We start from the raw sequence: 15,399 nt of genomic DNA, 5'->3' as shown, positions 1-15,399 counted from the left end.
TTGTATTTTTAGTAGAGACGGGGTTTCACCACGTTGACCAGGATGGTCTCGATCTCTTGACCTCGTGATCCACCCGCCTCAGCCTCCCAAAGTACTGGGATTACAGGCTTGAGCCACCGCACCCGGCCTTATCTTGCTTTCTTAACAATAAATCTTGGAGATTATTTCACACTGAGTGATGTGGGCAACATCAAAGACAACCTCATTTTCTTTTATACAGCTTACTTGCACTATTGAATTCCTATTTCTCTTTCTATATATACAGTTGGGTGCAGACAAGTTAACTGTATGTATGACATGACATCCTTGTATTATTAGACAAGAAAAGCAGGGGCTGGGTGCACTGGCTGACACCTGTAATCCCAGCACTTTGGGAGGCCGAGGCAGGAGAATCACCTGAGGTCAGGGGTTTGAGACCAGCATGGCCAACATGGTGAAATCCCATTTCTACTAAAAATATAAAAATTGGCCAGGAATGGTGGTTCATGCCTGTAATCCCAGCTACTCGGGAGAACGAGGCAGGCAGCTCACCAGGCCAGGTCAGGAGCTCAAGACCAGCCTGGCCATTTGCCAAAAGATGAAACCCCATCTCTACTAAAAATACAAAAATTAACTGGGCATGGTGGCGGGTGCCTGTAATCCCAGCTACTTGGGAGGTTGAGGCAGGAGAATTGCCTGAACCGGGACCTGGGAGGCAGAGGTTGCAGTGAGCCGAGATCACGCCACCGCACTCCAGCCTGGGTGACAGTGAGACTCCATCTAAAAAAAAAAAAGAAAGAAAAGAAAAGAGGTTACAGAGAGGTCTATGTATAGGAAGCTTGATTTGTATATATAAAAAAAAATTGTTTTCATGAGGAAAAACCTGTAAGAAAACATAGCTAATGCAAACAGCATTTGACTCGGAGCAGCATGAAATCAGGAGATCTCCATTTTGTTCTCTCCTTGCGTCTCTGGATTTTCTAATTTTTTTCCCCCATATAACAATCACTGTCATTTGTGTGTAAAGCTTGGCAGTGAAAGATTAAAACACACACACACACACACACACACACACGCAGAACAATCACCGTTATTGTCAGGGTATATTTGATTGCCAGGAACAGAAGCCAAGAGAGGTTTATAGGAAAACCCAGAGACTTCCATGCGTTCACTTGTCTCTGAAGAACAAGGACTTTGTGCCGTTCACTGTATCTTGTTGATTAAATCAGTGAACTAGCATAGCAGAAAATAAAATTCAACCATGACCCTTGGAGTCTGAAACTACAGATGGGTAGTTGCTGCCCTGTGGTCTTTTCCTACCTCTCTTTTATCTCTGTTTCTCCAATTCTCTTTCCAGAGTGATGTGCAAACGAACCTCAGATGCAAGGTGAAAGCCTGCAGCTTAGGGACAAACATTTAGTTGCATCTAGGAAGAATTTTCCTAAAGTTCATAAAATTGGTACATAGAGGCACCTCCTCTCCTGGCCAGTTTGCATCCAAGCACTAAGGCAAGGCAACTGCAGTCAGCACCACGCAAATATTTTAACGCACCTGGTGGGAGAGGGAAGCAGGTAGGGGGAGTGCTTCCTTTTTTATTTTTTATTTTTGAGACAGAGTCTTGCTCTGTTGCCCAGGCTGCAGTGCAGTGGCTCGATCTCAGCTCACTGCAACCTCCACCTCCCCGGCTCAAGAGATTCTCTTGCTTCAGACTCCCTAGTAGTTGGGATTACAGGCACCCGCTACCACAACAGGCTAACGTTTGGATTTTTAGTGGAGACAGGGTTTCATTATGTTGGCCAGGCTGGTCTAAGAACTCCTGACCTAAAGTAATTCACCCACCTCGGCCCCCCAAAGTCCTAGGATTACAGGTGTGAGACACCGCATCTGGCTATTTTTTATTTTTGAGACAGGGTCTCACTCTGTTGCCCAGGCTGGAGTGCAGTGGTGCAGTCGTAGATCACTGCAGCCTCGAACTCCTAGGCTCAAGTGGTCTCCCGCAGCCTCCCAAGTATCTAGGACCACAGGCACACACCACCATACCTGGCTAATTTTTACTTATTATTATTAATTTTTTGAGACGGAGTTTCACTCTCGTTGCCCAGGCTGGAGTGCAATGTCACGATCTCAGCTCACCACAACCTCCACCTCCTGGGTTCAAGGGTTTCTTATGCCTCAGTCTCCAGAGTAGCTGGGATGACAGGTGCCTGCCACCACGCTTGGCTAATTTTTTTTGTAGTTTTAGTAGAGATGGGGTTTCTCCATATTGGTCAGACTGGTCTCGAACTCCTGACCTCAGGAGGTCCACCTGCCTCAGTCTCCCAAATTGCTGGCATTACAGGCGTGAACCACCGCGTTCGGCCGGCCTGCCATCTCCTTGATCTCAGACTTTCAGCCTCCAGAACCTTGAGCCCTAACGTTCTGAGAAACTAGTATACCCCCACCCCCACCCCACCCTTTAATGCAATTCAGCCAAATAATTTGAATATAAGGAGGTGACCTCTAGAATCTACAAACAAACACTCACATGCTCAGAGGACAGAGGGCTTTCTAGGACAAAACCCAGAGCTTAAAACCACCCCACAGTGCACCCCACCTCCACCCCGACTCCTCAGCTTGGTGGTGGGCCCTGGCCTGGGAACGAACGCTTAGAAACCCATCCTTTGGCAAATGGCCCACCTCCTACACCCAGCCACACGTTCCAGGTGGGAGGATTCCCCATTGACCCATAAATGTGGGTGGAAATCCACCCTTTCCACACAGTGAACCTTGAGACCCTGGATCAGGAAAATGTCTATTTATTCCAAAAAATACCAAGTCGCAGCAACTCTGGCTGTCCTCACCAGGGGGAGGGGAAGGGACCAGTTTTGGAGAGGGGAGTGGCGAGAGGAGGGATGAGGAGGGAGGCAGAAGCTGTTGGAGGGTCTTCGGGTGTGGAACTGTTTTATCTTCTCCCTGTGAACCACCCCCTCCCTAGCTCCCCCACCCAGAAGGGGAGATGCCTCTGTGTGTGTGTGTGTGAGTGTGTTTGTGTGTGTGCGTGTGTGCGCGCGCTTGTGTATGCATGGGTTTGTGTGCCTTTGTTGGGGAATGGGGAAGACTCAGATGACGAGACCCCAGCTCAGGAAATGTGGAGGGGAATTGGCAGTACACAGCTGCTCCCACCCCTCGAGACCTCTCCCCTCTATGGCTTATTCTAGAGCAAATCAAGGCCCCAGGGTCAGGCAGCCTGTGCTGACTGAATGGGGACAGGGCTGGGGGCAGGATTCCTGGAACCAGACTGGGCTAGAGCTAGTGAAGGGGGGCATACAAAAGCTGAAAGGCCCAAATCCCCAAATCCTGGGGGCTGGAGAAAGCTGAGTGTTCTGTGGAGGTGTTGAGCAGAGGGAAGGGACTGGGAGGCAGGGGTGCTCAAGGTGGCTCCTTCAGGCCCCCGGAAGGGATGGGAGGAGCCCCTCAGAGCAGCTAGAAGCCATGGGGTTGAAAACCTGGCACCGAGGCCTAGGTAGATTTGGGTAACCCGCCCCGTTTCCTCAGTGTGGTGGGAGCCAAGGGCCACTTGCCTGCCCCAAGCTCCTGACAAGAAGGAGCATGAGGTGCCAGTGTTTGAGGGGAGACAGAAGAGGGAAGGGGACGGCCCAGGGGAGGAAGAAGAGGCCCCCCCACCTCGCCCTGGGGGCTGGGGGAGGGGCTTGTAGCCCTTTAAGAGTTGGGGAATGGCCGCCCCCGCAACATGGCTATGTACAAAGAGAATCGAGGGGAGATTGTGCATTGGGTGCTGGGGACTTCCTGCCACCCCGGGAGGCTCCGGGGGTGTTCGGGCATTAGGGAGGGAGGTGAAGGAGCACCCTGGCCCTGCCAGATGTGCCGGCAGGGACCGTTGCTCTGCAGTGTTCTGCTGCAGGATCAGGCCAGCAGAACAGCATGGAAGGCCCCAGGTCGGTCACCAGCTTTGGCCCGTCCCGTGGGGATCAGGGGTCTCTGAGAAGAATTTGGCAGGAGCCAGCAAAGTGCTGATCCTAGTAGGGGCCCAGGTGACAGGGATTGGGCAGGGGTTAGTGGTGTCACCCGAGGGTTGGAATGCTCCCCTCTGCTGATGATGAGAGGTTGCTGGGTTGACCCTGTCACCAATCAGTTGGCTGGGTGAGGGGCAGCGATGCTGTCAGGAGGGGCCTGGGGGCCGAGGTGAGGCTGGCTGAGGCCACATCTGTGGTGGGGTTGATCCAGGCATCATCCTTGGTCAGCAGTGAGGCAGTGAAATAAGGAGGGCCAGAGTGGGGGTGAAGTCACCAGAGGGAGGCAGGTGGCCCCACCCCTGTCCACTTTGTAGAAACGGGAATATGGCCTTTGTGCTGGTTCCCCTTAAGTGAACAAATGTAAGTACCATGTGGCTCCAGAGGACAACTGAAATACAGCTTGTCATGGTACTTGGCTCCTAAGATGATGGCTCTTGGGGGATGATGGCACGTGGTTGCAGTGGACTCTGGAATGACACCAGGGTTATGGGGGATCCTAGTGGGTGGAGATCCTAGTGGGTGGTGACAGCATTGGACCCCATGGATCCCAGGAGATGACACCAGGGTTATGGGGGATCCTAGTGGACGGTGACAGCATTGGACCTCATGGATCCCAGGAGATGAAGACACCAGGGTTATGGGGGATCCCAGTGGGTGGTGACAGCATTGGACCTCATGGATCACAGATGAAGACACCTGGGTTATGGGGGATTCTAGTGGACGGTGACAGTATTGGACCCCATGGATCCTGGGAGATGAAGACACTGTGGTTGAAGTGGATCCTAGGAGATGACACCACTGGCTCTCATGGATCCTGGGAGGTGACAACACCACAGGTGAAGCGGATCCTGGGAGGTGGTGGCACATGGTTGAAGTGGATTCCCGGAGATGATGACACCATGGCTCCCATGGATCCTAGCAAATGCTGATGACACTATTGGGCATCGTGGGTCTTGGGAGGTGATGACATCATGGTTGGAGTGGATCCTGAGAACTGATAACACAATAGCTACGGTAACTCCTGGGACATGAAGACACATGGTTAAAGCCGATCTGGCGGGTGATGACACATGGCTCTCATGAGTCTTTGTAGATAATCATGACACTATTAGGCGTTATGAATTCTGGGATATGCTGACACCATGGTTGAGTGGATCCTGGGAGGAGATGATACCACAACATGAGGGATTATGGGAAATGGTAGCATCGTCAGTCCTAGTGGATTTCAGTAGAGAATGTCTCTGTCAGGCATAGTGGATTCTGGAAGGTAATGTCATCCTTGGTCACGGTGGGATCTAGGAGACGATGGCACCATCAGCTGTGGTGGATCCTGAAAGTCGATGACACCATGGTTGTGGGGAATCATGGAGGATGGTGACACCATTGGCTATGGGGAGTCTTGGGAGATGGTGATACCATTAGTCATGGTAAATTCTGGAAGGGGATGATACCATAGTTGTGGGTCACAGGGAATCCTGGGAAAGGATTCCATCCTCAGACATGGGTAACACTTGACCCCAGGTGCAGTGCCATCATGAGCAGCGGGTGTTGCGTGGTGCTGACATTGTCAGCGAGGGCAAGAACAGGTGCACTGCAAACACCTCCCCTCAACAGAAGGCTAGGACTTTGTTGCCAGAGTGACTGTCTGTAGATATGGCAGAAAGAAGAGGGAGGCCAGGCTAAGGGACACCTATGAGTGCCAGGACTCCAGGATCCTGGTGACCCAGAGTGGTCTCCTGGGAGCACAAGGCCACCCGCAGGTTCTGTCTCCCAGGAGTCACTGCACAGGCATGGGATCCAAGCCCCATTTGCCCTCAGCGGCTCTGGCAGAGATCCTGCTGGGTATGTCCCTGGGTCTGGGGAGGGAGCCACCAAGCTAAGTCACGGTGGGTCAAGGCAGTAACTCTGGTGATGGCCAATAGCGACGGCCTTCCAGAGTGGGCAGTGCCTCTGAGGAGGGAGCTCTGGTGATGCCATCACAGCCCTGGGGGCAGGGGGATCACTGCCGACAGCCTACACAGACCATCATCTCAGGAGGACGCCCTCCACGTGGGCGGCTCCGCAGCGGGGCTTCCCTCAGACAACATCCTTGGACAGGGCCCCTCTCTGCTCTCTGGCATCTTCTCTGGGGTGGTCCTGGACTCCAGGCCTGCCCTGCCTTCTAAAACATGGTGGCAGCAGTGGAGGCATCTCCTCGTCCCGTCTCAGAGCACGTAGCATCTGGGTGACATCGCAGAAGGGACCTCCTCCTGGAGGAGAGGTCCCAGAGTGAGTTGTCATCTCTGGTGATGACATCACGGGAAGAGGCACGGTCCCTCTGATGACGTCATAGGGCAAGGCACCTTCTCTGGTGATGGCATCACAGGAAGGAGGCAGGGTCCCTGTGACGATGTTGTGAAAAGGAGGCCTTATGTTAGTGAGTACACAATTAGTGAGGCATTTTCCCCTGTGGCATGTCCCAGGAAGATGGCTTTGTCTGTAAAGATGACATCATAGGACAGAGGCATCTTCTCAGCTGCAAAGACACAGGGAGAAAGTATCTTCCCCATGGCGATGATGCCAAGAGGCCTTGGAGTTAGAGATGGCATCATCCAGGTGAGATTGTCTCTGCAGTGACATCACAGGAACGAATGTCATGGGACAAGGCGTCGTCTCTGTTACTACACCACAAGAAGGAAGCCTCTGAGGACATCATAGAACACGGACGTGGCCTCCAGCGATGACCTCATGGCCGGCCTCTTCCTCTGTGATGACCTCATGGGAAGGAGGCTTTGTCCCTGTGATGACATCACAGGACACAGACATTTTTGCTAGCGATGACCTCACGGGCTGGCCTCTTCCTCTGGGATGACATCATGGGAAGGAGGCCTTGGCTCAAGCAGTGACGTAATAGAAGGAGGAATCTTGTCTGCCAGGACATCCTGGAAGGAGGCTTTGACTCCTGTCCAAGGGCCTTTCTGGGCCCCAGGCCCCTGGCGTGTGTGTGCCTGTGTCGGGGGATCCAGGCTGGGACAGGGGCCCGGGAAGCCGCAGCCCCCCAGCCCCGGCCCTGGCCTCAGACAGTCACCTCGTTCTTGCTGGCGGTGCGCAGGTGCTGCGGCAGGTGGTGGCCCGGGATGAACTGCAGCTGCTCCAGCGTGCCCTGGCGCTGGAAGGGCGGCCTGCGAGCCAGTGTGCCCCCGCCCCCGCCGGCGTCGGACATCCAGGCGGGCTGTGGCGAGCCGTGCAGGGCGTGGTGGTGGTGGGCGTGCAGGCTGGACGGTGGCGGCAGCCCACGCAGCGGCGTCGGGGGGCCCCCAGGCCCCAGCAGGAGGTTGGAGTGCGAGGCGGCCAGGCTGGCCCGCGCGGTGGGGTCTGGGGGCAGCGCGGGGCTGCGCGGGGGCGACAGCAGGTGCTCGCGGCTCTGGCGCAGGGCCTCGGGCGAAGACAGCAGCAGGTGCTCCTGCGACACGAGGCGCGCGCGCGGCAGCGTGAACTCGTAGCGCGAGCGGCCGGCGTCGCCCAGCAGGTGCTCCTGGGACATGACGCGCCGTGGGTTGGGCGCCGGCGCCAGGCCCAGCTCCTCGGGGCCGCCCCAGGCATCCATGCGGTAGCCACCCCCGGTGCCCGGCCGCCGCAGCGCGTGCAAGGGCAGCGTGCCGCGGGGCAACTCCAGAGGCCGGCGCTTGAGGTAGGCCTCGTCCAGATCCTTCTCGGCTGCGGGTAGAGGGGGAAGAGCCACAGCGGTGGGTCCCCGCGCATCCAGAGCCCTCCTCTCCCGCCTCCTCACATCCCGCTCCCATGCAGGTCTGTCGCCCCCCACAGTACCCCGGGCATCAGGCTAGCTGTGTAGCCAAAATACAGATTCCCAGGCCCAGCCCACAATGCTGGGTCAGTAGATTTTTTTCCCCCCTGCCTCTGCCTAAACCTTCTTTTTGGAGTAGAACCCAACTCTTGCTTTTAGGGAACCACTGACCCCCTCCCTTTCATCCTGTAGCAATGTTATTCACATTTGGAGTTGTGACCTGTTGCATTGTGATGTTGATTTCATAGGTAGTGAGCAGCGTTTAGAAAAATAAAATCAAATAGAAGAGAAAACTATCAGAACGTGTTTATATACTAAGGGAATTGGGGTAAGTGCTGGTTCATAAAATTCTTACTTCAGATGTGTGTGTGTGTGTGTGTGTGTGTGTGATTGAAATATCAAATCATGAGTGAGATTTAGTTTAAAAGAATCCACCAAGGCCGGGCAAGGTGGCTGGCTCCTGAAATCCCAGCACTTTGGGAGACTGAACAGGAGGGTCGCTTGAGCCCAGGAGTTCAAGACCAATCTGGGCAATATAGTGAGACCCCATTTCTACAAAAAAAAATTTAAAAATAGCCAAGCATGGTGGTGTATGCCTGTAGTCCCAATTACTCAGGAGGCTGATGTGAGAGGATTGCTTGAGTCTGGGAAGTTGAGCCTGCAGTGAGCCATGACTGCACCACTGCACTCCAGCCTGGGTGACAGAGTGAGACCTTGTCTCTTTTTCTTTCTTTCTTTTTTTAGACTGAGTTTCACTCTTGTTGTCTAGTCTGGAGTGCAGTGGAACAATCTCGGCTCACTGCAGCCTCCACCTCCTGGGTTCAAGCAATTCTCATGCCTCAGCTTCCTAAGTAGCTGGGATTACCAGGCATGCACCACCATGCCTGGCTAATTTTGTATTTTTAGTAGAGACGGGGTTTTACTATGTGTCAGGCTGGTCTCAAACTCCCGACCTCAAGTGATCCACCCACCCTGGCTCCCAAAGTGCTGGGATTACAGGTGTGAGCCATCCTGCCCAGCTGACCTTGTCTCAAAAAAAAAAAAAAAATCCATCAAAAGGTGGGGTGGAGGGAGGACAGATTAACAAAATGTGGCTAATTATTAAGACTGAGTGATGGGAACATGGGGCTCATTTTATAATTTCCTCTACTTACATGCATGTTTGCAAATGACCATAATAAAAAGTTTTAACGCTTTCCTGTAATTAAAAATATATGTGTGTATGTATATGTGTGTGTGTGTGTCTCATGGGTCACAATATGAAGATCATTGCTGGGCTGGGCATGGTGGCTCATACCTGTAATCCCAGCATTTTGGGAGGCCAAGGTGGGTGGATCATCTGAGGTCAGGACTTCAAGACCAGCCTGACCAACAAGCAGAAACCCTATCTCTACTAAAAATACAAAAATTAGCTGGGCATGGTGGCATGTCCCTGCAATCCCAGCTACTCCGGAGACTGAGGTAAGAGAATCACTTGAATCCAGGAGGCAGAGGTTGCAGTGAGCTGAGATGGTGTTTGCACTCCAGCTTGGGCAACAGAGTGAAACTCTGTCTCAAAAAAGGAAGAAGGAGAAGGAGAAGGAGGGGAAGAAAGAAGAAAGAAGGCCGGGTGCGGTGGCTCAAGCCTGTAATCCCAGCACTTTGGGAGGCCGAGGCGGGTGGATCATGAGGTTAAGAGATCGAGACCATCCTGGTCAACATGATGAAACCACGTCTCTACTAAAAATACAAAAAATCAGCTGGGCATGGTGGCATGTGCCTGTAATCCCAGCTACTCAGGAGGCTGAGGCAGGAGAATTGCCTGAACCCAGGAGGCGGAGGTTTCGGTGAGCCGAGATCGTGCCATTGCACACCAGCCTGGGTAACAAGAGCGAAACTCTGTCTCAAAAAAAAAAAAAAAAAGAAAGAAGAAAGGAAGAAGAAGGAGGAGGAGGAGAAGGAGGAGGAGGAGGAAGAGAAGGAAGGGGAGAGGAAGAGAGAGGGAGAGGGAGAAGAGGAAGAGGAGGAGGAGGAAGAAAATCATTTCTGGCTGGGTATGGTGGCTCATGCCTATAATCTCAGCACTTTCAGAGGATGAGGTGGGTGGCTTGCTTGAGCCCAGGAGTTTGAGACCAGCCTGGGCAACACAGTGAAACCCTGTCTCTACAAAAAATACAAAAATTAGCCAGGCATGGCAGCACGAGCTCTTAGTCCCAGCTACTCAGGAAGCTGACGTGGGAGGATCATGCTTGAACCTGGGGAGGTAGAGGCTGCAGTGAGCTATGATTGTGCCACTGCATCCCAGCCTGAGTGACAGAGTGAGACCCTGTCTTGAAAAAGTAATAATAATAAAGAAGAAAAACTGTTTCCTGGTGAGGCTTTCACTTTAAGATGTTTGAAGGCTGCTCCACTGCCAGAGGTGGGCCACAGACTGGAAAATGTCCAGTCGGAGTCACAGGAATTGGTTCAGGGATGGCCATGTGACCCAATGTGGACCAGTGGCAACCAGGCCTGGGATTTTTGCTGAAATTGTTGGGAGAGACTCTTTCCTGCCAGGGCCCCTGAGCTTGTAGAACGGTAGCCTGAACATCTGCAGGGTGATCGTTGCCACCACGAGGGGAGACTGTCTGAAAATGAGGCCCGCCGGTCGCCTAAATTGCTGAGAGACAGCTCTTGAACTCCCGAAACAGCCACATCCCAATTTGGTGACCTGCAAACTTTCCGTTATCAGGTCAATGAATATTTTTCCTTTAGCCTAAGTTGCATTACTATTGATTGCAAGTCCAAGTTCTGATGAATAAAACAATAAGTCCTGGGAGGAGACATCAGAAGGTTGCATTTTAAAAAAGCAAACCAGAATGATTCTGATACAAAAGTACCTCAGGTAACTCTGCAACAAACTTGGAGTAAAACCTGAGAGACAATCTAACCGCGGGAAGGCGCTTGGGCTGCTGTCCATGGTCCTGAACCCAGGCTCTGGCCCTGCCCGCTTCCCTTTAGCGCCCCGCTGCCCCTGCTAGGACTCACCCAGCCTCTTGAGAGAGGAGTAGCGATTCAGCTCGGACTTCACGGCAGCCTCGTAGGACGGGGGCAGATGCGAGAGGTTGTGGAAGGACCGAGAGCAGGACAGCGTGGAGTAGTGCAAGGAGGGGCTGGGCGGCGGCAAGGCTCGCCAGTCTGGTTAGAGGGGGCAAGGCCAAGGTCAGTCAGACTCCTCCCTCAGACCCAGGGGTCTAGACCCCAGCCCCTCCTCCCTCAGACCCAGGAGTCCAGACCCCAGCCCCTCTTCCTTCAGGCCCAGGAGTTCAGGCCCCAGCCCCTCCACCTTCAGACCCAGGAATCCAGGCCTCAGCTCCTCCTTCCTCAGACCCAGGAGTCCAGAACCTAGACCCTCCTCCCTCAGACCCAGGAGTTCAGGCCCCAGCCCCTCCCTCAGACCCAGGAGTTCAGGCCCCCAGGCCCCACCTACCTCAGACTCAGGAGTCCAGACCACAGCCAGCCCCTTCCTCCCTCAGACCCAGGAGTCTAGGCCCCAGCTCCAGGAGTCCAGACCCCAACCCCTCCTCCCTCAGACCCAGGAGTATAGGCCCCAGTTCCCTCCTCCCTCAGACCCAGGAGTCCAGGCCCCAGCCCCTCCTCCCTCAGACCCAAGATCCAGGCTTAGCCCTCCCCTCTCTGACCCAGAAGTCCAAGCCCTCAGCCCCTCCTCCCTCAGACCCAGCAGTTCTTTGGGGAGTTAGAAATCTGAGACTGTAGCCCATCAGAATTCCAGCAGTTTCGGCTCCCTTTTCTCACCCCACCCCCTCTGCTCCAGGAGACAGGCTTGATGCTGGGGAAGAGGACCCCAAGAGGGGGGCACTGGGCATTCATCAGCACCCACTGAGTGCCTGGCCCCAGGCTCCATGCACCTTCCCCTCAACCATGTGGGAGAGAGATGACCACTTTCGGCGTCCACACGAGGAAACTGAGGCTCACTTGGTGACCTGGCCAGACCATGAGCGCCATGAGGACTGGGCTCACAGGGGCCTTGCTCCTGCTCTATACTGGGCACCTGGCATGGCTGGCCCAACACAGAGGGGGAAGGGAGGAGCCCTGCTCCTCCCCGCAGCCAGGCCCTCTTCCGTACCCAGTGTGGCGGCGTGGTGCTTGGGGCTGTTGACGTTGAGGTGCAGGTAGTTGTGGTGCAGATTATCTGGGGGGACCGAGAAGGGAGGTGATGTCACTGCCGTCGCTGACTCCCAGCTGGCACCGCGGCCCTGATCTCTGGGAAGGACTCTGGCCTCAAGGTCAGCCCCACATGCAGGTCCTTGTTAGAGCTTCACAGATCAACCCATGCCATTGGCCACATGGGGGAAACTGAGGCTGGGGGACTTGAAGATGGAAAGTGTGGGCACAGGCTCAGGGCTGGGTAAGTGGTCTGTCCCAAGTTCCTACCATTTCCCCCGCCCCGTGCCCAGGCTAGAAATCTGGGGGTTCTCCTTGCTACCTCCTTCCACCTCCCACTCATGTCCACTTGGTTCCTCCTGACTACTGAATCTCTGCCCCAATATGTCCTCTCCCTCCTGGATTGCTGAAGCAGCCTCTGGTCATCCCGTCCATCCATCTCCATTATCAGCCTCACCGAAGTAACTGCCCCTCCACTGTTCAACAGCCTTCCCATGGATCGCCGTCACGGGACAAAGTCGAACCCAGGAACAGTGTTTGAGGTGTCAAAACCTGGACCCACCGGATGTCTGCAGCTCCATCTCCCAGCCCTTCCCTCAAGCCACGCTGCTGTCCCCAGTGAGCTCAGTGTGGTCCTGCCACAGGCCCTTTGCACACGTCACCATGCTGTTCTCACTGCCTCGAAGCCCTTCTTCCTGTCTCAAGATCCAGCTCCCATGTCTCTTCTCTCCATCCCTGACCCCAGCTCCGTCCCCGTCCTCTTGCTGCCTGGACCATCATCCCAGCCTCCTCCGGGGCCTCTTTCCTCTCATCTCTCCCCTTCACATGGGTTCCAGAGGATGAGTTCTTCCACCCACTGCTGACTGTGTTGCTCCCCTGCTCTAGCTCCTCAGTGGCTCTCTATCGCCATCAGGACAGAGGCAGAGCTCCTCAGCCCAGCCTGGCACTCAAGGGCCCTCTTTGAGGTCACCAGCCACTCTCTCCCTGGCCTCAAGTCTGGCCACCTCACAAGCTCTGCCACCCAGAGCTTCCCAGTCCCAGTAATTCCGCTCCTCCTCCAGGCCTTTGCTCAAACACCTCTCCCTCAGAGAAGCCCTCCTGCCCCTAAACCAGACCAGATCTTCTCAGTCCCCCTGACAGCTCCCTGGACTTCTCCACTGATGCACTCATCATAAATTATAATATAATGATCTATATCATATGTAAATGATATATAATATTAAATATGATATATGTCATATTTTAAGTATACAATTATAGATTAAACAATAGCAATAGCTCACAGTTACTTAGCACTTTTCTTTTTTTCTTTCTTTCTCCCTAGACTGCTCAGCAGAATGCTTAGCATTTTTTTCTGTGTTGCACATTACTCTAAATATCTGCTTCATCAATTCATTTGCTCTTCACCATAACCCCATGAAGTGAGTACTGTTATGTTTCTCATTTTACGGATGGAGAAACTGAAGCCCAAAGAGATGAAGTCACTTGCTCCAGGTCACGCAGTGGCAGAACCAAAATTCAAACCCAGTCAGTCTGGGTCCTGACAAATTAGAGTTTGGTAGTTGTGTCCTTGTGTGTAGTTGGTTGTTGGGTGGTCTGACACCGAGCGCAGGGGCTTGAGAATGTCTAAACCTACATCACCAAGGTGTCCATGGAGCCCACCCAGGGGGGTTCACAGGAGGGGAGGGAGGGGGTCTGGCTCTCTACGGATTGTGCCCCTTCGGCATTGCGCAGGACAGGACCCTACTGTGCAAGGGTGACGTAGAAGAGCGGGGGTGGGGCCTGGGCGATGGGGGTGGAGCTGCCATGGAGGGCGGGGCTACAGCATGATGGGGCCTGGCCAGAGACGGAGTCTGCGCCGTATCCCACATCCCACTCACCGAGGTTGGGGGTCTTCACGGTGTTGTAGAGGTTCTTGGGCGTCCTGGGGGGCATGCTGTCGGGGCCACCGATCCCAGGGGTCAGGGAGCTGCTTCGGGCCCGATCTGGACGGGTCCCAGGCCCCGCCTGATGCCTCAGAATGTCCACCAGAGCTCTAAAGGTGGCAGAGAGGTGGTCAGTGGTTTGGGGTCTAGGGCTGGCAGCGGACGCAAGGAGGGCCCAGGCTGCTTTCCACTCCCTGTTCTAGCCCTTGGGGCATCTGTCACTCAGCCTGCTTTCCGCCACTGGCCACGCCCCTTTCGCGTTGGCCACGCCCCCTCCAATGTCCCGCTCTCTCGGGCCACACTTTCTGCTTGAGGCGTGCTGCCTTACTTAACTCGCGTGGACCCCACCCCTTCTGTGGTCCCTCTCATTTTCCTGTGGGCTCGCCCTGAATCTGGGACCCCATTCCCGTTCCTTTTGCAGCCTTCCCCATGGCAACAAAGGGTGCTCCATTCACCCAGTGATGTGGACCTCCAAACTTAAATCGCTTTGACTCCTTTTTTTCCTCCCTTCATACCTTTCAGCAATTCTACGGATCGAATCTCCAAAACGTATACCCACTACTCACCACCTCTGCAATCTCTCACCTGGATCGTGGCAACAGCCTCCTTCCGGGCCTCCCCGCCTCCACCCTAACCCGGTACAATCCAGTCTCACGCACAGCCCGAGCTCAGACCCTGCAGTGGCCCCACCACACTTAGAGTCACCCCAGGCCTGCCCGCTTCTCCTCGCGTCCTGCTGCCCTGCCCTGCAGGCCACTGAGGGCTTCTGCATGCGGTTTCCCCTGCCCAAAATCTCTCGCACACAGATCTCTGTGTGGCTCGCTCCCTCCCTTCGGGTCTCTGTTCCGAGGCCTTTTCGGATCGCTTCCTGTAACCCAGCATCCTCTCCCTCAGCACTTTCCACTGACTTACGGACTCGGCCACTGACATTTAATCAGCACTTACGGTTTGCCAGGACTCTACATGAATCAACTCAGTTAATCACAATCCGAACAGGTGAGGACGATGATTAGTCACACTGCGCGGACAGGAAACTGAGGCACGGAGAGCTTAAGCAACCCGTCTACAGTCACACAGCCTGGAGGCCGTGAACTTGGATTTGGAAGTCAGCCTTCTCTACCAGGGCAGATACCTTGTTTTGTTCACTGCTGTATCCCCAGCTCCTGGCCCACAGAAGGTGCTCAAGAAGTATGTGTGAATGATGAGAGCCTGAGCTTCTGCCCCTCCCTGCATCACTCCGCAATAGCCAGATCCGCTCTGGCGCGGCTTTCTCAGCTCCTGTCCACCTCCAGCTCCCCCGACCGCCGCCACCGGGGTCTCTGACCACGCCCCATCCCTGCAGCCCCGCCTCCTCGGATGGCCCCACCTCCCTCGCCGGGCCCCGCCCCAGGCTCCCAGTCCTTCGGCGCAAAGCACACGCACCTGGGCACGTTGATCTCCCGGTGCGCCCGCGGGGCCCGGGACGCCTTGCTGAAGGCCACTTTGGCGCCCACGCCCACGGCCAGGGCGAAGCTGATGACCCCGCACACGACGTAGGCTGTGCTGCCCCCGGGGC

At 54.7% G+C, this 15,399-nt stretch overlaps 1 protein-coding gene and 2 pseudogenes across 2 annotated transcripts in view; all 3 read right to left on the bottom strand.

Annotated features, from left to right (window-relative positions):
* Positions 1 to 2,758: 2,758 nt before the first annotated feature.
* On the bottom strand, positions 2,759 to 4,937 carry LOC101050333 (uncharacterized; annotated as a pseudogene).
* A 1,131-nt stretch (positions 4,938 to 6,068) lies between these two features.
* Positions 6,069 to 6,781, bottom strand: LOC101050650 (uncharacterized; annotated as a pseudogene).
* Positions 6,782 to 7,047: 266 nt separating this feature from the next.
* The window catches only part of SHISA7 (shisa family member 7), an 18,095-nt gene continuing 9,743 nt past the window's right edge, over positions 7,048 to 15,399 (bottom strand). Inside the window, exons 2-6 of one of the 2 annotated variants that reach the window (XM_074385903.1) lie at positions 15,267 to 15,399; positions 13,800 to 13,954; positions 11,882 to 11,947; positions 10,783 to 10,932; positions 7,048 to 7,688 (exon numbers count right to left, since the gene is read on the bottom strand). The exon at positions 15,267 to 15,399 is cut by the window's right edge and continues 571 nt beyond it. In XM_074385903.1, the coding sequence (XP_074242004.1) occupies positions 7,048 to 7,688; positions 10,783 to 10,932; positions 11,882 to 11,947; positions 13,800 to 13,954; positions 15,267 to 15,399 (1,145 nt within the window). The remainder of the gene's footprint in view (positions 7,689 to 10,782; positions 10,933 to 11,881; positions 11,948 to 13,799; positions 13,955 to 15,266) is intronic. The other variant, XM_039466153.2, reaches the window with a different exon arrangement.

This window comes from Saimiri boliviensis, chromosome 14 (genome assembly GCF_048565385.1).
Source record: "Saimiri boliviensis isolate mSaiBol1 chromosome 14, mSaiBol1.pri, whole genome shotgun sequence".
Taxonomy (NCBI): domain Eukaryota; kingdom Metazoa; phylum Chordata; class Mammalia; order Primates; family Cebidae; genus Saimiri; species Saimiri boliviensis.
Note: the sequence above shows the minus strand (reverse complement) of the source record. Positions and strands in the feature narration are given on the sequence as shown.